The sequence below is a fragment of the Pteronotus mesoamericanus genome, unplaced genomic scaffold (assembly GCF_021234165.1).
Source record: "Pteronotus mesoamericanus isolate MK-2021 breed Mesoamerican mustached bat unplaced genomic scaffold, CSHL_Meso_final scaffold_1186, whole genome shotgun sequence".
In the NCBI taxonomy this organism is placed as follows: domain Eukaryota; kingdom Metazoa; phylum Chordata; class Mammalia; order Chiroptera; family Mormoopidae; genus Pteronotus; species Pteronotus mesoamericanus.
In genome coordinates, this window is record NW_026555302.1 from 3,863,791 (window position 1) to 3,885,983 (window position 22,193).

Genomic DNA, 22,193 nt, shown 5'->3' on the forward strand with positions numbered 1-22,193 from the left:
GCCACAAGCACATCAGGAAGGCTGGCGTGCAGAGAGCAGTATGAGAAGGGACAAGAAATGACTGCAGAGTGACAGGTAGGAACTAGACCACATGGGATCCATAAACTACAATTGGGTGTTTAAGTGTGAGGGGAAGTTATTGAAAGGTATTGAATACAGAGCGACTTACAATTTTAAGTGATCTCTCTGGCTCTCTACAGCAAAAAGACTATGGGAAAGGACAAGGGGAGAAATGGGGGCCAGTGAGGAGGACACCGCAGCAGTTCAGGAGAAGGATGACGGCAAATGGCACTCAGGTGGTGATGGGAGCAGGTGTGAGGAAGGTCCAGGTCAAGGTATGAGAGATGGAGCTGATGGGACTTGCTCATGGACTGGGTAAGAGGGAACAGAAGAAGAGAGAAGTCTGTGATGACTTCTTGCAAATAAGTGGATGGCGTTGCCTTTCAGATGGAAGACTCGGAAGTGGATGGGAAATACAAGTTCACCTATGGCATCTTAAGTTTAAGACACTTATTTGATATATACTCATGGGAATATAGAGGAGGTAGTTGATTACTCTGATCTAGAGCTCCGTAGAGAGGGTGAAGCTAGGGAGTAGAAATTTGGGATTTCTTAGCTTATAAGTGGTAGCAAAGCTGGAGACATAGTTGAGAGACTACAGAGAAAAGAAAGGTTTCACGACCAACCCCTGGTCCCGTCAATTGTTGGAGATCAGAAAAAGAAGGATTCTGCCACATGGACAGAAAAGAAATAGCTTGTGGAGTAGGAGAAAAGCCAGGAAGTGAAATGTTCCAGAAGGCAAAACAAAAGGGGTTTCAAGAAATTGGGGGTATGAAATGGGTCAAATACTGCTGAGAGGTTGAGTCAGGTGACCAGGAGATTTAGTAGCATGGGTGCGTAGGGATAACTGACCGTTATCTCCATAAAACAGTGATTCTCAAAATTTAGGGACGCTGTTAAAATGCAAATTTTGACCCATACTCCCAGAAGTTCTGTTAACATTAAGTCTAGGGTGAAGCCACATTTTAAACAAGCGTATCAATTGATTAATGGCCCAGGCTTAAGAAATGCTACACATAAGGACTGTAAGGAGGTAAGTTTATATATGGTTTTAGTCTCACACAGAGAGAAGAGTGAGGTTCTCTCTTGCCTGTTAATGAAGCAAAATAAGAGACTGCCTTATTATTTGTGAGGAGAGAATATTAAGCCCTGGACTTTGGAAGGGAATTTATTTCATCCCTCAGACCATTCTTAAAAAGATTAGCATATCTGTCCTCTCAAGTATGGTCTTGAAGTGGAGGGTTGAATTTCTAAAGGCATTATGATTCTTTTAAATAAAGGAAAAATAGATGTCAATTCACATGAAAGACAGAAGGTCCATTCGTATATTTTGAGATAAAATAAGAATTGCACCATGAGGCAGGATGGGAATGATTCCGTACACAGTTAGCCAGGGAGGAGACCTAACTGGGAAGCTCCCAGAGGCTCCCCTATAGCACCTGGGCCACAGGAGTTAATGAGAAATCCTCAAACTTTTAAGTACAAGAGGCAGAACTGCGCTGTTTTGCTGCTTGTTCTTTAATCAGAGAGCCAAGATGTTCTCCTTAAGAACAGGTATGGGTTCAGTTTGTGCAGCTTGAGATCCTCCAGCTTGAGGCCCGGGAAAACTGCTGAGAGCTGACTCTTGCGGCTGCCCAGAGGTGTGATGAATAGGGAGACGGCCTGTTAATTCCCCTGTTTCTCAGGACTTAATCCTGAGGTATATTTCTGGTGTTGGGATAGAATTCTATAACCTCCACCTACCTGCTTCCCTCTGTCTCTTCCACAGAGTTTATCAAGGACTTAGTAAGTGCCACATGTATATTAGGCATAACCGTATTGCTATAATCCCTTCCACCATTTGCTTCTGTTTCTGTAGCATAATGGAGAGAAGTGAAAACCACAAAAATATCACCCAGACAAATATGTGCTTTTGGACAGAAGGCATAGGAAAGGGAAGTGTGGAGGGAGGAAAAAAAGCAGCCCTTTCTCCAGAACCTCAGCACAAGATAGTTTCCTAAAATAGTCCTTGATATGCGCAGGCAGACTTAATGGTAGCGTGCTATGTTATGTTGTGTTGTCGTGATTAATTGTGTTCATCTTCCTTAAGCCACCATTGGATCCTGGCACTGTTTTGTATGAAGCAGAACTATCACAGTTTGCTGAAGATGTAAAGAAATGGAAGGAGAGATATGTTGTGGTTAAAAATGATTTTGCCGTGGAGAGCTATGAGAACAAAGAGGTAAGGTGTTTCCTTGTGACCAAAGGTTCTTGCAATTTTCCTACAGATGGGGGGGGTTGACCGTCATGCCCTCTTCTTCGGGATAGATTGGTTTAGCAAGCACGCGCTCTCGAACATGCGCTCATTTCAGTTAACAGATGTTTACCAAGTGCCTGTTATATGTCACATGTCACGGGAGGTTCTGGAGGATATGGCAATAGATCAGACAGATGTTCACAGTCTAGTGGCCAAGAGAGACTTTGAACAAGTAATTGAACAAGTGAGTGAGTGTGGAAACAGGTTCTGCCGAGGGGCCAGTGCGGGAGCCTTCCCTACAATCGTTCAGCGTCAAGGTCGCTGTCCTGGCATCTGTGCCTTTGCTCTGTGTCTCCATGTCTTCCCACTCTTAAGCCTCCCATAGGACAGGTGGCTGAGGAGTTATTTAATAAGATTGTGGCTGAATTTGCTTGAGCTCCTAGGAACTCAGGACACTTTCTCTACTTATTTCACTTTTACTTACGGATTTTTTCCCCTTTGACGTACCCCTGGTTATCTCATTGTATTTCTTGTCTGCGAAATGTGGAGAAAGTGAGATAACGTGTGTAAAGTGACCAGCACCTGGGAGGACGTCAGTTTTTATTGGTTCCCATTTATTTCCCTCGTGGAGAGCATGGTGGTGTAAAGGAAAGATCACTGGGCCACGAATTGGGGAAACTAAAGTTCAGTTTGGGCTTTAATGAAACCGGACAGTGAGGCCAAATGGTGCCAACAATTCTGCTCCCATCTCATACTGTCCATACATTCAATCTACATAGATTCTCAAGCCGCCTTTGAAAGGAATAGCTATTATTTATCAGTGAAATGTAGCAACGGGTTGAAAACTCTGTTCTCTTGGCTCTAAGTTCAAGAGCAGCCGCAACCACCGCCGATATTCCGAGCAATACCCCTGATGCTAAACCTTCAGGAGCGGGTTTCAGGCTGCCTGACCAATGTGTTTCCTTCCCATTTCTGGGGGGGAAATAGGAATACAACACAACACACACGTATCCCACAGGCAGCCAGGCAATGCTGCCTTGAGTAGTCTTGTTCTTTTCAACACTGATTAAGCTAATATCTTCTCTGTTTATGTATAGGAGGATTTTGTCCAACACTTGATTTGCTCTCTGAAGCAAATTCTCAGTATTCTACAAATAATAATGATAATAAAAGCAAGTCATGTTTATTTTGTATGACTCGTTACAATGACCTCTCAGGGGAGCTTAATGCAATAATGGTTATTGCGTAATGGTTCATATTGCAGACTTGTATCAGGTACTAGGTGTGTCCTTTCATATGTCATAAATGTCCTTGAGCCTCACCTTTCTCATCTGTAAAATGGTGAGCATGCTCTCTTGCTCACGGTGTTGCCGTGAAGGTTAAACGAAGGATTACATAGCAGCACTAGGCACGTGGCTGGGCACAGGCAGAGCCCAATGTGCGGCGGCTGTCGGTTCTGTTACTACTCAGTCATTGGGAGGAAATGCTCAGAGAGTTTCTTCTGGGATTTTTTATGGTTTTCACCATATTTGGCACTAACTGAAGTTTCATTTTGAATCAAAATTAGTCTCTTTCCTCTTTTCATTTTTAAAGTTTTCTCCCTCAACTTTCAATGTATGTGCTCATTATTTTCAAAATAACCTGCTTGGATTTTTAAGATATGATTACTGAATTGGATGATAACCAAGTATAAAAATTTTTTCTGTTCATAATATTCAAATGATCCTGTTTGAATTTTTAAGATACGGTTACTGAATCTGGTAATAAACAAGTATTAAAGAAACCATAGAAATTAAAAATATACCATGCAGTTTGCCATAATTCCTCTAAGCTTTATTAATGTCTTGTTTTTTCACTTATAAAAGAGTGTGTTTTTAAAAATTATACCTAAGAGTTTATACTAAGTACCTACAAATTCCCAGTTATTTTACTGAGGGTTCGGTTTTGGCTGGCAATGAAGCAGGAAAAATAAGCAGTCTCATTTGATAATCATTTAATTTGCACTCTCTGTACACATGCACTGGGCTGGACAGGCCCAGGTATGAATCCAGGATTTGTTACCTAGTCAACAAGGGCCATTGGCAGGTTATTTAACTTCTCACTTATAAAATGGAGAGAATAACTGCTTCATACTGTCATTTTTAAGATTAAATAATACAATGCTTATTAAAGCCCAGATTGGGGCCTGTTATAACAAATAACCCAATTCAGATTTGAGGTCAGTCAGTCATACAACTTTTGACTCTTCTCTCTTATGTTCTGGGTCCCTGATGTGCTTAAGCAGTTGAGTATGGTTTTCGTAAGTATGAAAGCAACCTCTTAGATATATGAGAGTTTGTTTTGTTTGTGTCTCTTCAGTCACTACCTTATTGATGGAGAATGTGTTATACTTATTCTGATTAGATTGCCCTGGTCAACATGATTTCCACTTTTCCCAGGAGTACACTGTACATTGTGGGTCACACAGTTCCTTGGTTTCAATTCTCAACTTGCTCTTAGCTTGTCATCCTCAAAATTTTGCCTGACAGAAGCCCTGACATGAGAATCAGACATACAAACGTAAATTTTATCTTACTTGTGTCTTTGTGGGCCTATCTGCTTTAGTGTCCCAGTAATGCTCTACACCTCTTTCATGTTTCCGGAACCACAGAGCTTCCTGTCTGCTGGCTATTTGTTCTGCTATCATGATCATGTCCTTCCATCCCAGATCACGTTACTACAGAACAGCCTCACATTGAGAGCAAAGTGGTGACATCTTTATCACGGCAATGTTGATTGTTGGTTTCTTTTGGTGAAAATCCATGGCAACCATGGTTGTAGTTACCTGCCCCACAGTCTCGCTAGTCATCCGTCTGCCAGCATTTGGTGTAGGAAATGTCTGTATGCACAATACCCTTGTGGTTATTAGAATGACTCAGGTGCAAGCACCTGAACTGGTGTGGTGCAGGATTTCTAGAAGTTACTAAGGTTATGTTTTCCTCATTTGAGAAACATACCTACAGTGAATCTCGCCGAGAGGAGTGACTCTGACCTACCATCCTGTGACCATCACACAAAAGCACTAAAGTAATATCTTGCAAGTAGCAGTTAGGCAACATATATTTTGTCAGTAAATGGCTCTTAGTAACGTAGTGTGTGAATTGCTTATCTCTGAGGGTCTCTGTCTGGGTCTGTTTCTAATATTCTCGATATTTTTCAAAATTCCAAATGTGCAAAAATAATCACTCATATGTGCCTTTCTTTTCCCAGGCCTATCAGAGAGGAGCTGCTCCTAAAAGCCGAATTCTTCCAGCAGGTGGCAAAGTGTTAACCTCAGAAGAGGAATACAATTTATTATCTGATCGGCATTTCCCAGACCCTCTTGGTGAGTTGCTGAGCATTCTTTCCCAAGGCAAAATTCCTAGACTCGCTTTGTTTAGCTAGTGGTTCTCAGCGGGGGAGGGGGAGCAAGATTTCACTCTCCAGGGATATTTGGCAGGGTCTGGAGACATATTTGCTTGTCACAGCTTGGGAGGGTGGTGCCAGAGGCATTTAGTGGGCAGGGGACCATGATGCTGTTGAACATCGCACAATGTACAGAGCAGCTCCTGAAAATGAAGACTTATCTGATGTAAAATATTAATAGTTGCTGAAGTTGAGAAACTCTGGGTTAGACATGCAGACTTTGCAGACAAATGGGTGATGTAACTTTCTTAATTTAGGTAAACATTGTACCACTTCTATTATTTTGAGTCGTGTTCGGTAGCACACAAGTCGGTTGTGGTGTTTCTAGTACATAGAGAATATGCCACTGGTTGGACATCATAGGGCTTTTGGAGTATGTTGGAGACTTTAGTAGCACTACACAAGACAGCAGAAGTGAGTAAGTAGGGCTCAGTCTGTAAAATGTACAATCTCATCTTTCAGTGAGCATGTCAAGGGAATATTATTTTTCTAATTTTAGGAAGATGTGCAAGAGAATATCCTAATTGGACAAAATGTTTTTTAACAAGCATTACAGTAACTCATAGCTATGGTGTAAGAAAGCATTGAATTAATTAGCGTATTTATAAATAATAGCTGAACGCTGCCATGGAAAGAGCATTGAACTACGAATTCAAGGCTGAATTTTTATCTGGTTCTAATGGTGCCACTTAGCAAATGTGTTCTGTAGTGTTACTAAACCCCTCTGATTACGGTTTCTCCAACTCCAGGGCCTTGAAGTTTGAAAATGTAGAAGGATCTTTTCATGTCTGATATACTTGGATTCTTGTACGTTTGACTTTTTTCACGTTGAGAAAGTGATGGATAATATGTGTACATAGACCAAGTAGTGCATTTCATAGCGATTCATGAACTGTGAATAGTGTAGTAATTCCAGCTGGCGTTGTGTAAATCATATCACATGGTAATTACTTGGTATCTTGAAGAGAGCGCTGGTTCTTATTAATGGGTATGACCATTTCATTAGAGTTTATGGAGAAAATATAGTCATTGTTCTCAACTCTTACTTTGGTGCAGAATTCTTAGCATAGTGTTTTTAATGGCACTAGTATTAGGTTAGTACATGGACCATAAACCTAGATTAACAAACTATTATTAAATATGCAATAATTCAAGCTAAAACAACACCTTATGTGCACTGTACATATTATTATATTTTCTTTTGACATCTACTTACATGTCATCTTGGCTCTGGAGCTACTGCTGGAAGTGGGAATACTAACACACTGATCCTTGGAAATCTCTCCAAAAGGACTTTCCAATGAAATCAGTCAGACCAGACAATATGTTTATTGATTAATTGATGAAATCATGTCCAAAGGAATGAAGAGGAACAAAAAACCCAAGTCCCATGTGACTAATGCCATTTGGCTCAGGGCTTCAGATTGGGGCATTTCAATGACTTTTTTTTTTTTTTTTTAATTGTATAGTGTGGCCTTCTGAGTTTTAAAAATAAGACATTCTACAGTGGATCATTTGTGATATCTTGGTAACACAACTCAGGAAAAATGCAGACTAATGGCATCTGGAAAATTGTTGTAAAAGGTTAAATAGGAGTGCATTTTATGGGCCTTCCAGAAGCTTTTAAATACAAAGGGTCAGTGCTGCTTTGAGTTGTTTGTATAAAACTGTGACATCTTGGAAAGGCAAGAATTGTTTCACAAAATCATGTTAACAGAAAGGCTCCCTGTGTGATACCAATGCTACTGAAAAGGATAAAAGCACAAAAAGGATGGAAGGAATGAACCTCACTTGAGGAAAAGTACTAGAGGTTTATCAACAAATATTACATTCTGCTAAGATGATGTATTCTAGGTGCCCTCATATCTTGCTGAAGTGACTCATTTACTTGGCATTTTATTAGTTAGAATCTAGTTTGTCACACACAACAAAAAACTCAACTTAAATACATAAGTTCTATTATCTTGCTAAAAATATTTGGCTTTAGCTTCCCAGGGGTGGTGGGACATCTCCATGAATGTCGGGGACTCATTTTAGCTTTCTCCCCCTTTATCTCTCAGCCCTTTTTGACATGGCCCACGGTGGCTGCTGGAGAGCCAGCGTGGCTTTCTCCTCCCAGGCAGCAGGAAGGAGGAAAGGGGAGGAGAAAGGCACATTCCCTCTTTTTATGGGTACTTCCAGGAAGTTTCACTGTCCCTTCTGTTTACCCATTAACCAGAACTTCGTGTCTGTGGCACCCCAACCTGAAGCGGAGGCTGGAAACATAGTCTTTATTTTGTGCAGCATTTGCTCACTGGGAAATCAAGGATTTTATTCCTGAGAAAGAAGGGAGAATAGATACGTGTTACAACGAGAGGTCTCTACTACAGCGTTCAATCATTCATTCATTTGTTCATTTACAGGCTGATCCATTCTTAGGTTATTATGAACCATGTGTTTTGCTGGTGGTCCTAGTGCATTCCACTCTGTTACCTTCAGGTTTCAGGACACTGGAACAGCTCTCACATGTGCCCTGGGAAACCTATTCTTTCTCTAAGCCCATCTTGATTTATTATTAACTTGCCAGTAGCAAAGCTTGGTTGTGGAGCCGCCCTTGTGTTACGGTCCATTTCTTGGTATGCCTAGGGCTTTCACTGGCCTCTTGGAGAGCCCTTCCTCTCTTCCTTTCCCTGAGATCAGGGCTTATGATGTAGGCAGGGTGCTCAGGGATAGTTTTTTGTCTACTTTTTCTCCATGACTCAAGGAATAAGATGGGTTTCCTTTAACCAAGTGCAATATCACGTGATTGTAATGCATGAAAGGGAATGAATTAAGGCGGGCATCTGAGTAGTAGTATGGCTTAACATGAGTCTCTTGGAATTGATTTTGAAGAAAGAGGTAAAAGTTCCCTTTGTGTAAGGCTTTTAAGATTTCCTAGGGCAATGTAGCATATTTATTCATTCGGTAGCTCAACATCTACTAGGTTCCATGGCTGTGCCATGTGTGGATGGTACAAAGGTATGTCAGATAGAGTCCCCATCTTCTGGGGGTCCCAGGGCAGCGGTGCAGCTTCCTGGGGAGGGTCAATGAAGGAGCTCATTTCAGTCTGGGCCCCTCGCCCTGAGTGGGGGTGCCAGACATGGAAGCAGATCATTACAACATTTTGGGAGAACAAGGTCGGGAGCACCCAACTCGGTCTCTGGTGACAGAGGGAGGTGCCAACATAGGCACCTCAGCGCAGGTGGCTTTTGCATGGACTTCTGCAGGATGAATGAGACTTTTCTGTGCAAAATCATGATGGGGGAGGAGGAGAGGTAGCAGGAACAGCAGAAGCGATTTGCAGAGTCATGGGGTGGGTGGTTGCACCTGGGGAGAGCGGAGGCTGACGGGGAGCAGACACCAGGGCGGAACAGGGGGCGAGCGCTGACGCTTAACGGGGGGATGCAGAGAAGGGGCAGAGGAACCCATGAAGGGGACAAAGAAGAAACAATTTTTTAAAAGCATGAAGGACATCAGGAAGTCATGGGAAGAGAATGTTTTCAAAAGAAGGGGTAGCCGGTAACAACAGATGTTTCAGATCAGGTTAAAAGCATAGATAATGAAGAGGAAGCCACACACTGGCAGCCAGGGTGACATTCGTGACCTCAGCAATTTGGTTTCTGGACTGGTAGGGCAGGAACAAGACGGAGGTGAGAAGAGAGGTTGACAGTGTGAAGACAGCGAGTGACAGGGAGGAAGGGGAGCGTGCAGGGCAGAGGCAGAGCTGGTGGCGTGAGAGCCTGGGGGAGAGTAAGGCGGGTGTCTGCACAGGTGGGCAGGTTAGCACGGAGGGCGGGGGGCCAGTAGGAGAGAGGGAGCTCTGTTTGCACGTTCCATCAATTTGAGGAAGTTTGGAAAGATCGTGTCTGATGGCCTTGGTTGTTCCCGTGGGGTAGCAATAGGTGAGGCGGCCACCAGCTGGAGTGAGACAGAAGAAGCCGGTGGAAGGATGGGGAGGAGTGTGGACTCTCATTTCCCCCAACCTCCCAAAGACATCTCACAGCACCTCTCCATCCCGTGGCCTGCTCTACAGAGCTACCCTCACAGCCTGAAATAAGTATTTTAATAAAAGACGCATATTTTGAAACATCTTTGTGTTTTCAACATTTCTGTAGCATCCAATGAGAAGGAGAACGTCCAGCCCTTCGTGGTCCTGCCGAAGGAATTCCCAGTGTACCTGTGGCTGCCCTTCCTCAGACATGGCTACTTCTGCTTCCACGAGGCCACCGACCAGAAGAAGTTCAGCGCTCTCCTGAACGACTGCGTCAGACATCTGAACCATGGTATGACATGTCTGCCTCTTGTCCCCGGGGCTGCTTTTTCTCTGTGGACCTGGTCAGTCACCTGTTAGAATGCTTCCTAGAAAGGGCCACAGGCGGTGTCACCATGGGTGTGCTGAGTGACAGTCTTGTGCATGGGCAGCGTGGCCAGCGCGCTGGTGTTTGGTCCTGTCTGGAGGCCTCGGCGGGACAGTATGTCGAGCAGAAATCGGGCGGCACACATAGGTGCACATTGAAGGCACTGTCTTCACACATGGAATTTTGCGTATAATCCGCCCTCCTCCTTTTAACTGACGTTTTAACATCTAAATGACAGCAAGAATATGTCAGATGTCCCTGGCAAAAATCTTAGTCCGTACGATATTTGTTGCTTATTCCCACCTTCCTTTCTGAATGCTAGTTACTCAAAACTCTAAGGTACTTAGGAACTTAAAAGCAGGCTTTGGGGCTCCATTCTCAGCTATGCCGACTCACTGGGTCTATGGTGGACTCCCGATTTCGCTCTTCTAACAAACTTCCAGAGCCAGTGACACCGTTGGCCCCGGGACCACATGGCAGAGGTGTGGCCTTAGACCACTGTGCCTTGAGGTATGGATTTAATTACCTTTGGGTCTATAATAAAGACTCCTTATTCTGATCTGCCATGTTTTTGCTGAATGGGTGTGAATCCTGGCTCTCTGGCCTCCACGAAGCCTTTAGTTACAGACACTTCCCGAGATAACTTGATAGTTATCAACGTGTTAGGGAGCAGCTAGGGGTTACCGCATAGGGAGGGAGGGAGCTCAGTGTTTCCGCCTCCTTGAGCAGGTAACATTGGAGTTGTCGCCTCATCCCCCTGCGCCTTTATTTCCTAATAAGGCTCATTTCACTGTGCACCTACTTTAAAGCTCTGGGGTTTCCCCAAGAGTGTCAGCCTGTCAGTGCCACCAGGCTCAAGTCACTCGTGGTGCCTGTCAGCCTGTTCTTGATTTTAGCTTGTGTATTGATAGACTACATGGAAAAAGATAATGTCACTCTATTTTGCTATGGCAACGCTGAACAACATCGGTCATAATATTGTCTCATACCTAGCTAGGGACTTTATGAAAATGACACCCTTGTTAATATCTTGCCTTGTGGTTTTGATGTTTTAGAGACAGACCCACCCAGCACCTTCGGCCCCTCTGGCTCATTTGTTAGTGCATTCGCACCTCTGGGGGTCAGGGCTTTGGTCTAGTACAAGCATGCACTTGGCACCGGCTGCAACAAACAGGGCTTCCTAAGCAGAGAGTATTCTCAGCCCAGCCAGATGGGACTTGCTCCGCTCCCCTTCCATGGACATAATAGGAAGTGCTCTGGGGAGCCTTTGGATGCCGTGCAGCCCGCATTTAGACTCCATTTATGGAAGAGTGCAGTCGATGGGAAACCCAGCTCCGCTCTCCAGCACGTTATCGAAGGCACTAAGAGAATGACGTCCTGTCACATTGCCCTGGTTCTGTGTCACATTCCTCTGCCCAGAAACTGCTTTCCTGACAGAGGCTTTATGCAGACTTACTGTGATCTGGCATGATTTCCAGTCACTCCAGTCAGAGCCAGAGAGCATCAAAACATTGCAGGGAGCAGTCCCTGATCCTCGTGGGCGATGAGCTCATGGGTCTTTCCCTTCTTGCCTCACTTTCTGGGTTTTGGACGGTACAACACAGCGCTCATCTTTATGGATTCCTCCCCCCTCCTGTTGTTTCAGTCTCTACCTTTTATACCTTGTGTGGTCCTGAATAAACTAGTAAGAGGTTTCTCAGACTGCTAGTTACCCATTATTTTTTCCATGATTACCACAAATGATTAGAAATAGATGTAAAATTAGGGCTGTGCTACAGGCTAGAAGCCCTGAGGGGCCTCCGGGAGGCTGCTGACTTCCACCCCTTGGTAACTTCTAGAATATGCGCTGCCCCCCTGCTTCCATGCGTCATGGACTCAGGCCGCCAAGGGCCTCTGTTGATAACCAGGAATGAGACGTTCCAGCAGCTGGTGCCGAGCCGCTGTGGGTCCTGTCCACTCACAGGTCCTCGGGGACCTTTCTCCTCCTCGGTTTTATTGTGATGTAATGGACACATAATATTGTATTAGTTTAAGGAGTATAACATAATGATTTGATATATGCATCTGTTGCAAAATGATCACCACCATAATTTCAGTTAGCATTAATCACCTCACATCCTTACAGTTTTTTCTTGTGATGAGAACTTTATGTCCACGGAAGATCTACTCTCTTCGCAGCTTCTAATATACAGGACAGCAATGTTAATGAGAGTCACCACATTGCACACTCCATCCCAGAATACCTTTGGGCCCCCTTTCATTCATTTCTTCCCCCTCCTACCCCCTGACTCTGCACTACCAGTCTGTTCTCTGTTTCTCTGAGTTTGGTTTTTTAGGGTATCAAGTGTCAGTGAGATAGCACAGTATCGTTTTTTTCTCTGCCTGACTTTATCTCATTCAGCTTGATGCCCTCAGGGATCATTCCATTGGCTGTGAGCTGAGTTCCACTGTGGATGTCTGTTGCTTGGGGTTCCAGGATGCGTTCCTTACTGCTCAGATCCCACCGGGGCCCAACCCCGTTGCCCCAGGAGCTCTGGGCTCGAACTGGTCTCAGTACCCATGTCCATTCATTTGAATCCTGAAGTGCTTCCCTTGTTCTGCCCTGTGGGTTGGGTTCATTTCTTGTTTAGCTCTGACAGAGGGCCCAGCAGCACCCCATTCTTGCACAATAGTCCTGCGGTAGGAAAGGACAAGCAGAGAGCTCCCTGATCCTCCTTCCTTCAAGAGAGGAAGCTGCCTCTGTGCCTCAGAGATTAGTTACACTTCGAAGGAGCACAGAGGCATGTGTGTGGGTGGGAGTGTGGGTGCATGCGCGCGCACGTGTGTACATGCATGTTTGGTTGGTGGCACCTCTTCATTGAACTGGCATAAGAAAACTCCATGATGAACCTTTAGCAGAACATCCCTCTCCAGCACACTGGACTAAATACTCAACTCACTGCATGACATGAGCCTAGAGGACCTGCTGACCCTTGAGTTTTTGGAATTGACTCTGCAATCCTTGGTCCCTGATGAGGGAAGTCCAGGATCTAAATGTCTGCTGCCACAAAATTGGATTTATATAAAGCCATGATATTCCAAGATGGTTCCATTGCCCAAAGTTCAGCCTATTCTTCAGAATTTTACTTGCAGGATATTGTATTTATACTGCACTGTAGTTACAGAGATAGAGTTAAAACTTAGTACATGTAGAGAGCTGTACATGTGCAGTGTGGAGCAATGATCATTATTAATGTACGTCTGTCCTTGCAGCTCAGGGTAATCCTTTCTCGGCGTGGGAATTTGCAGGAGAGGGGAGAAGTGTTTCTGGCAGGCAGAATAGGATATGGGGGGGCCAGGAAGAGGGTCAGAGCCTGGACCATTAGAGGAACTGAAAGGATTTTGCACAGCTGATGCTTAGAGAGCAGACAGGAGCCAACTGAGGATGGGAAGATGGGCAGGATTCGGGCCATAAAGGGCTTTGCAATGCATATTAAGGGATTTGCACTTTATTCTAACAGCAACAGGAAACCACTAAAGGGCTTTAAGCAGATAAGTGACTCAGTCATGTATTCATTTTAGAAAGGTCACACTGGCTGGTATGTGGGCAGTGGAGGGGGTTTTGCAGGCTGGGAGGCCAGGAGGCCACTTGGGAAGTTTTGGCTCGGAAGTTTTGGTGGCGACAGATGGTGGTAACTTGCACCGAAGAGGTGACCGTAGAGACGGCAGGAGGCGGCTGGATGAGAGGGATATCCAAGAAGTAGAACCAACAGAAGCCAAGGCTAGATTAACGCGGGGAGTGAGGCAGCAGTGGACTAACCAAGAAGAGACCGCACGTTTCTGCCATTCTCTGAGATGGGTCCATGCGCAAGGAGGAGCAGTTTCCGGGGAAAGGGGGTGGTGTGCAGTGTTGTAGATGTTGCAAAGGAGACACGTGGGCGCAACCACTGGAGAAAGTCCCTTAGAGAGATGCATGGACAAGGCTGGAGGGTAGGAGCACAGACCAATGCGGAGACGCCGGTGGGAGGTCAGCAACCTGGGTGTGGTCAATGAAGACAGGACTGGCGTTGGAGGAAGGATGTCACTGGTAAGCCCCTCCCTCCAAAGCACAGGCTGTCTTTTATCTCTGTGTCCCCAGCAAATGGCCGAGGGCCTGGCACCTGGCACAGGCTCTGCAAACATGTCCACCCTTCACCCTTAGACAGACTTGCAAACATGCCCATGTGGTAAAAAGCGTGGGGCATGTGTGTCCGTGCACCTTAAAGGTGCTTGTACTCAAACTTTAAACATTAAAATAAAGTGGGTCTGTGCTTTCGTGAAAGCACTAACTTAGTCACTCACTACACGGACCTATGACTTTACCTTTGAAACTTGAAACAACGTATTCATTAGGAATCCAAAGCCCTTGTGAAATTCGGTGACTCAGTTAGGCTCTCTGACTCACGCTCTTCACACTCAATTGCCAGTGTCTCTCCTGCATTTTATTTCAAGTTCATTGCTACCACCCTACTTTGTGACTCATATAAAACATGCCCAGAGGCTTTTACTTGATCTTACTTTTGCCAGTTCCTGCCACCTCCTTCTAAATGTGACAGTCAGATAAATCATCTTCTTAAGCACAGTTTTTGATTAAAATCTTTCAGTGACATTGCTGTGGTCAAAAAGACAAGACACCCCATTCTAAAGACACTGAGAGGCGGGGTCTGATTTCCTACTGTTCTCAAGCATAAGCCCCCTTTCCCCCAACCTTGCTGCACTGCCCTGCCCGCCCAAGTCGAATGGAAGTTTTCCATGCTTACCTTTGACCTCTAAATATACCCGGAACACCCGCTCCTCACCTATTCAAATTCTCTCTTGCCTCTGTAAGTATAAGCGTCAGCCTGACCCATGCCATGAAGGTTACAGGGAGGACTTCACTGGCACCTGTTACCTGTCCCACTGATTGAATACTCACTACACTCTGTCTTACATGATTCATTTTCACGTCTAGTTGTCCGGTTTCTCTAACTCTATCCCAGGGCCTCAAGGGAAATCCCTGACATCCTTTGTAATCCCCTGTAGTGCGCAGGTAGCTTGTGTTCCATAAAATCGTTTGAAGACATTAATGATTTCAGAATTTAAGTGTGATTTTAAGGATGACAATTATAAATGCGGTTTGGGCGAACTGATGAACATGTTGGCGCGCGTGAGTGAGGGAATTTGTCAGTATGCCAACGTGAAGCCACCACCCCCTAGGTGAGTGATCTGGGGAAGGAGCTGGAATGCCGGCCAAGCTTTGTTAGCAGCACTCTGCTAGCTGGAGGGACAGCTGGGACAGCCACTAGACAAATGCCAGTGTCCCCATCATTGTGAACACTGAGGAAGAGGGGACAGTAGACTCTCTGGGAAGGCACACGAGTTGAAGAAATTTGGCATGAAAGAAGAGCCCAGAGGATTCTGATGAAAAGAACACAATCATGAAATGACACTATGCAAACCTTTACGTCAAGTTGACTCTTCCATTCTCCATGACAGTTATGACATCCGAGGGTGCTTGTGATGGAGGGGTCAGGCTGAATGTGGACCTGCCTTTGGAGTCGGCTGCTGGAGGGTCATATGCCTGGGCTCTTATCCCAGAAATCCCATGGTCAATCAAATGCCTTTATTACATTTTGACACTTGCACATGTTAGTTCAGTGTTACTGAATCACATTGACTTTTAAAACACAAAAGAATCTTATGATTCAAATTAGCGCAAATCTTTTCTGGTGTGTTTATTTGGGCTCAATGTTCTGTACTCTTAGTACTAAACAGCAGATCTCAAATCTATTTTCACTAACTTAATTTCTACTCAGCTCACTATCATCCAGGAAGCAAGTTCATTACTTGAGAGACTAAGTGTCTGATGTGGGCATCAATTGATTTTAACTAAAAATACGTAATGAGTTTTATTTTGTTATATGTGAAAACATGCTTCTGAATTTGTGGCACATGCTTGTATTTACAGACACATCTGTGAGTTTGAAAATTCTAACTGTGCTTGGGCTCTTTGGGACACTTTACTACCATGAGTAAACCTCATAAAATGAATAATGTTTGGACATAGATAAATAAAAGTACAATTTTTATAAACATCTCTTCATATATTTTTGCTTACGTAAGGTATTCTGTAGTGTACTTTTGTTGCAATGCATAAAAATATGCATTGTAAGCAAAAATACTTGCTAAATTAATGTTTAATTCCAGTTTTTGCAGGACCACCCTAAATGAAATTCCTTAAAAGGACTCCCTTTGCATGGAGACTACATTCTTTCCTTAAGTTTAATGTGTGCTCTTTGTCTCACACAGTTAATACTCTACAAATTATAAATATTTCTCTCTATCCCTTTGTGAGTATGGCATTTTCTCTTAACAAGTTATCATTTCCCCTCTCTCATAAAACTCTAAATTTGGAAGGGAGCTTAGAGCTTACCTAGTCTAACCCCTCAGAGTTGATTTATGATAAGGTTGAAATAGTGACTTACTTGCCCAAGGTGACAGCTAGTTAGAGGTATAGGATCAGTTGTTCTGACACCTGGCTCTTGACATCAGTTTCAGTTGTACATATCTTATTGTCTTTTCAACATTATTTTTTAAAAGACTTTTTCATCTCTTGTCTTTTAAAACACATTACTATTAAATCAGACTACTCCTGTGATATGTTTACATGATCCAAAGAGAAGCAAACCTGGAGGTAGTCACTTCAGGTCTTCTGAGACCTGGGATAGGTCTGGTTTCTTGATAAGTAATAGTGAGTTTAACTCAGTATTTTGTTCACTGGCTAAGCATGAGTATATCTTTTAGTTTAGATATGCTCTAAAGATAAAATATTTGACAATGTAGCTTGTTTACTGGTTAAATTTTGTGTAGTGCAAAATTCAAACATATATGGCTTTATGCAACTTAAATAAAAACTAAATTTTAGGAAGGCTACACTGCTTGTGAGGACATGGGTTGGAATACTTTAGAAAGAGTAGATCTAAAATAAGCCAGACAGAGAAAAACCAACATTGCATGGTATCACTTCTATATGAAATCTAAGGAAAGTCGAAGCCATAGAAACCCCGTAGAAGGTGGTTGCTTGGGTTGGGGAGAGGGAGAAATAGGGAGAGGCTGGTAACAGGGTGCAAAGTTTCAGTTACAAAATGAATTAGGTCTGCTAGTCTAAGGTAAAATATGGTGACTATATTGATTAACACTGTGTGAACTAATTGAAATTCTCTAAGAGAGTAGAACTGAAATGTTCTCAACGCTCCAAAAAGGTAAATACATCTGGTGATAGATGAGTTAATTAACTAGATGGGGGAATCCTTTCACCATGTATATGTATATCAAATCACCATGACGTACATTTTAAATATCTTCTAATTTTATATGTCAAGTGTACCTAAGTCAAGCTGAAATAATAGATCCAAACATGTTTTATTCAACCATGTTATTTATACTTATGGATTTACTTTAATCACTTGAAGCTCTCAAAACAACCTAAGAGTTGGAACTGAAAGAACAGGTCTCCATCAGTAACTGGAATAAATAGAACTGCTGTCTCTTAGCCATTTAGCACTTAACCACCACCAGTGCATGTTGAGGCTTAGTCATTTGTTGCCCAAAGCTGTGTTGTCATGGAACTACTCCTTTTGGCCTGTGAAACACAGTTATCATTTCAGTGAAACCATTGATTCTTGCCCACACCCACTCTACTTCCAATGAACCAATAGCTATCTTGGTAGGAGGATCTAAAAGTTGTGTTATTATGGTAGTTAAGGGTGACAAAGCGCAACAATAATAAAAGGATTAAACAGAGAGTTGAAGCTGATTCAAGCAGGGGTGTCTTGGGGTTTTTTATTTTTATTTTTTTGCCTGTGCAATTTGGACTGGGTATGTTCCCAAATCACTGGACAGTATGTGATGTTATTATGATGGACTTTGCCAAGCTTAAATAGCTTTCAAGTTTTTTTTTAGTTGTGGATGGAATACAGTGAGATTAAATGTACTTATTAAAATGACAAAGCAAGTGGGATGGCTGTTTTAACATGTGGCTAGATAATCAACATTATAAAATAACTGTATTTGGCACGTGTTTCTGGATTTGTTTTAAAAGTCAACATTCAGGGAAGCTTGGAGAGAATTCTCACTGATTGTTACGCCACCGTGAACCACAGCTTCCCTTCTGAGACAGGGAACAAACTTAAGAGTGTGGGCTGGGAGAGAACCAGGCTAAGCTGGCTTTTGTTCATTCTATTAGATACTCTGAGTTTTTTAAATTACATATTGAGTAGTTATAAAAGAATGCTTATGAAGTATAAAGAGCATTACTGTTACTTGTTATTTCTCTTGTGCCTGATCCTATTACCTTCTCTTTCCTTTGAGGAAGCACCATCCTGGATTTTGTGCTCGGCTGCTGATCTTTTTTATAGCTGTATTATGTATGTGTAATCAATTTTGCATGTTTTTAGACTTTATCCTGTGGAATGTAATTACATGTCTTCTCTCATGACTTCCTCTTTCAATATTATACTCCAGTGATTCATCTGTGTTATTCCTTGCAGCTGTATTTCTTTGATTTCATTGCAGAATATAATCTATTCTATTTTGCACCCTAATTTGTAATATCCATTTTACTGTTGATAGGCACTTGGGTTGTTTCCATTATTTATTAATAACAATGGTGCTATGAACACTTTTTGTTTGTTGATGGTTTATAGAAATTTAACTTGGATTTGGTTTGCCTTTATTTAACGGAATGTTTACATCTGTGTTTGAGTGTGTTTTGCCTGTAATTTTTCTATTTTGCAATGACACTTTTAGATTTTGCTATCAAGATTAATCTTGTTTCGTAAAATGCATTAGAGAGTGTGCCCCCTCTTTTTCAATAATCTGCAGTAGACTGTGTAGAACTGAAATTACTTGTATTTTTAATATTTGAGGGAATTGCCTACAAAATCATCTTGGCTTGGTTTTCTTTTTTTGAGGGAAGATTTCAAACTGCTAACTTAGATTTTTAAACTGTGAGAGGGTAATTTGGTTTTTCTATGACGCTGATTTCCGATGTTACCGTGGTATCGCTTGTCATCTATTTCCTTGGGCTTTATTTTGCTACGCTTTTCCCCCTTCACCTCTTAAGACAGCTACTCAGCTCACCATGGTTGTCTTAAAATGCTTACAAATTCTTTGACATTCTTCCCTTCAGAAAGATGGGACCCAATTTTCCTCCTCTTGAATGTGGGCCAGGCTTAGTGACTCACGTATTACAAATTGAATGTGGCAAAAGGGATGGTAGGTGACTTTCAAGAATAGGTCACCCACAGAACAGCTTCTGCCTGGCTTTTTTCCCCTCTTCTGGGTCACTCACTTGGGAGAACCTAGCCACCATTAGTGAGGACACACACGCAACCGTAGATGAGGGCTCACCTGGAGGGAAACGGAGGCCTCCTGCCGACAGCCAGCACCAGCTGTTAGCCATGGGAGTAAGTGACCCCGGAAGTGGATGCTTCTGTTTCAGTCAGGCCTTGCGATGATGGTAGTGTTGACCAACATGTGACCGCAACTGCATGAAAAACCTTAAGCCAGAACCATGCAGCCACGTGACTTTTGAATCCCTGACCCACAAACTATGAGATGGGATAAATATGGATTGTTCTTCTAAGCCATTAGCCTTTGAGGTAGTTTGTTTTGTAACAATAGTAAACTAATACACCCACTAATCATCAGCTCTTTTTGGATATTGTGTTCTGAACCCTGTTACCCTCTCCTACCTTTCACTTAGAGATAATTTGAAAATTCCAGAGATAAACAAATACCCCTAGAAGTTGTTTAGTCTGTTCCCCTTTTTGTTCAGCTGCCTTGGAAGCTGTGCTTAATGGGGTAGGAACCTTGCATTTTAAAAATTTGAGTTACCCTAGCTGCCACCTTTAAGTGTTATGCATACAGATGAGTAGTCATAGTAGCAGGAGTTAGCAGCCAGTGAGGGCTCTTCGCGAGCTGCCGTGTGTGTGGGAATAAAAGGAACTGTGCTGTGACCCTGGACAGGCAGCTCAGTTGGTTGGAGCATCATCGTTACAGGCCAAGGTTGCAGGTTCGATTCCTGGTCAGGGCACACACAAGAAACAACCAATGAATGCATGAATACGTGGAACAACAAATTTTTTCTCTCTATGCCTTCCTCTCTCTCTCTCTCTCTCTAAGATAAATAATTTTTTTTTTTAAAAAAGGAATTGTGCTATTTGCTATATAGGCGTTAACTCAGTGATTCTCCAACTCCTGTGGGCACCGGAGACCGGTAGAGGTCCTGCTAAAACACAGAGTGCCAGGCCGCATCCCCAAAGTCTCTCGATCAGCAGGCCTTGGCTGGGCGCTAAAAATTGAGTTTCCAACACGGCCTTTGATGGTGCTGATGCTGATACTAGCAATGGTACTTGCAAAACCACTGAATTCACACATTTACTCCTTACTGCAGCCCCGTGAGGAGGCACTATTGTTTTCATCCTCCTCCCCATTTTGTAGGTGAGGATTCTGAGGTGGCAGCTGGGAAAACAGCTGGGACTAGTGCATTTGAAATCCAAGCAAGCAGACTCTACAGCCCATGCTCTGTGTAACTGACGGTACCATGTGACTTCTCAAGCAGCAAGCACTTATTAAGCACCTACTGTGTACCCATATTTTACTGGCTACTATAAAAACAAAGTTGAATCCAATTCCTCATTCAGCGCCAGAGGATTTGAAGTTAGTCACTTCTTACCGAAATTGACCCTAGCATGGTTAATTTCATAATATCTATCTAAAAGGGAAGTCAGATGTTGCACATTTGTTGAAATCCAGGTGACAGTTGAGATACAGAAGTTAAGGTTTTTCTCTGCTGTGAAACATGGAAGTTGTGCCTTAACCCAGATGCGTGTTCCCATGGTACATTGTGAACTGTAAAAATGCTCTCCAAAGTCAGAATTTTTTGGCTTACGTAAGTATACCGCTGAGAATAATATTGTGGGGTGTGTCTCAGAGGCCAGATTGAAAATTCGTGGCACTTTGTCTATATTACCATCACTTTATATTTGAAATACTTAGCCGTTATTATTATTATTTCCTTCCAGCATTTTTGTATGCTGGCTGGATTCCTATTTTGGCTGTTGGGAGGGGGAAGCTCTGACTTGACCTGAATTTTTGGTGGAGACCACAAATTAGGCTTCAAGTGACCACCATCTGGCTGTTGGTGGGACCTTCCTATTCTGAGGGACTCAGGACAGGAGGTGAAAGAGAAGGAAGTTGGAGAAGAACAATGACCTCATTACAACCACTTTCAGGGCCAGCTACTCTCTATCTAGTTCCCTTTTTCTGGGGAAACCAGGGCACAGTCTCTGCATGGAAAACAAGGCTGAGAACTGAGACTTCTCTTGCTTTGTACTTTCCTATTCCTTCCCCAGCTTTCCATAGAAAGTAGAGGACGGCCCAGACTGCCCAAAGGCCCAGTTTTGTGCACATAGGTGCTGGGCAAACGACACCGTACATGACAACTTAGGCAAAAGGGGAACAGAAGAACCTTTATGAAGTGTGTACCATATCCAGAACATTGTTTTAGGTGCTGGGCGAGGAAAAACCAACCAAAAATGTACAGCCACTCCTCATTAACAAGACTCAGGTGCTAAGGGTTGCCTGTTCAATCGATAGTGGAGAGCTTTTGGAATCATTTTCTCCTGGCTTTCAAGGAGAGGTGGCATAAAAGAACCCAAAATGAGAGACCAGGAACATCATCTCACCTCATTCCATCTCCTTTCAAGTCTGTTCTTGCCCAGGCTGAAGTGGCTCTGCTCTAAAGAACATAATGAGCTGGGCCAGATGCCCTCTCGCTGCACATTGTGTCCTGTCCTGTTCTCCTCCAACCCCTAGGCCGAGGATAATAGCTGAAGCTCTCCCCTCTTTTTCTCCTTCACCGTTTAAGACATCAGACGAGATGTCTTCAAGTTTTGAGAATCAAAATCTTTTCCCCAAAGTTGTGGACTCCTCTGATAATAGTCATGAGTCATTCTTGCTGAGAACATAGGTAGTTGGCATCCGTCTAGCACTTCTTGTCAGAGGCAGCCGAACAT

General features: G+C 43.3%; 1 protein-coding gene across 1 annotated transcript in view; it reads left to right on the forward strand.

Annotated features, from left to right (window-relative positions):
* Positions 1-22,193, forward strand: part of NIBAN1 (niban apoptosis regulator 1) — a 121,416-nt gene that overhangs the window by 50,339 nt on the left and 48,884 nt on the right. The window contains exons 3-5 of the mRNA XM_054587660.1: positions 2,150-2,281; positions 5,546-5,660; positions 9,874-10,041. Coding sequence (XP_054443635.1) covers positions 2,150-2,281; positions 5,546-5,660; positions 9,874-10,041 — 415 coding nt within the window. The remainder of the gene's footprint in view (positions 1-2,149; positions 2,282-5,545; positions 5,661-9,873; positions 10,042-22,193) is intronic.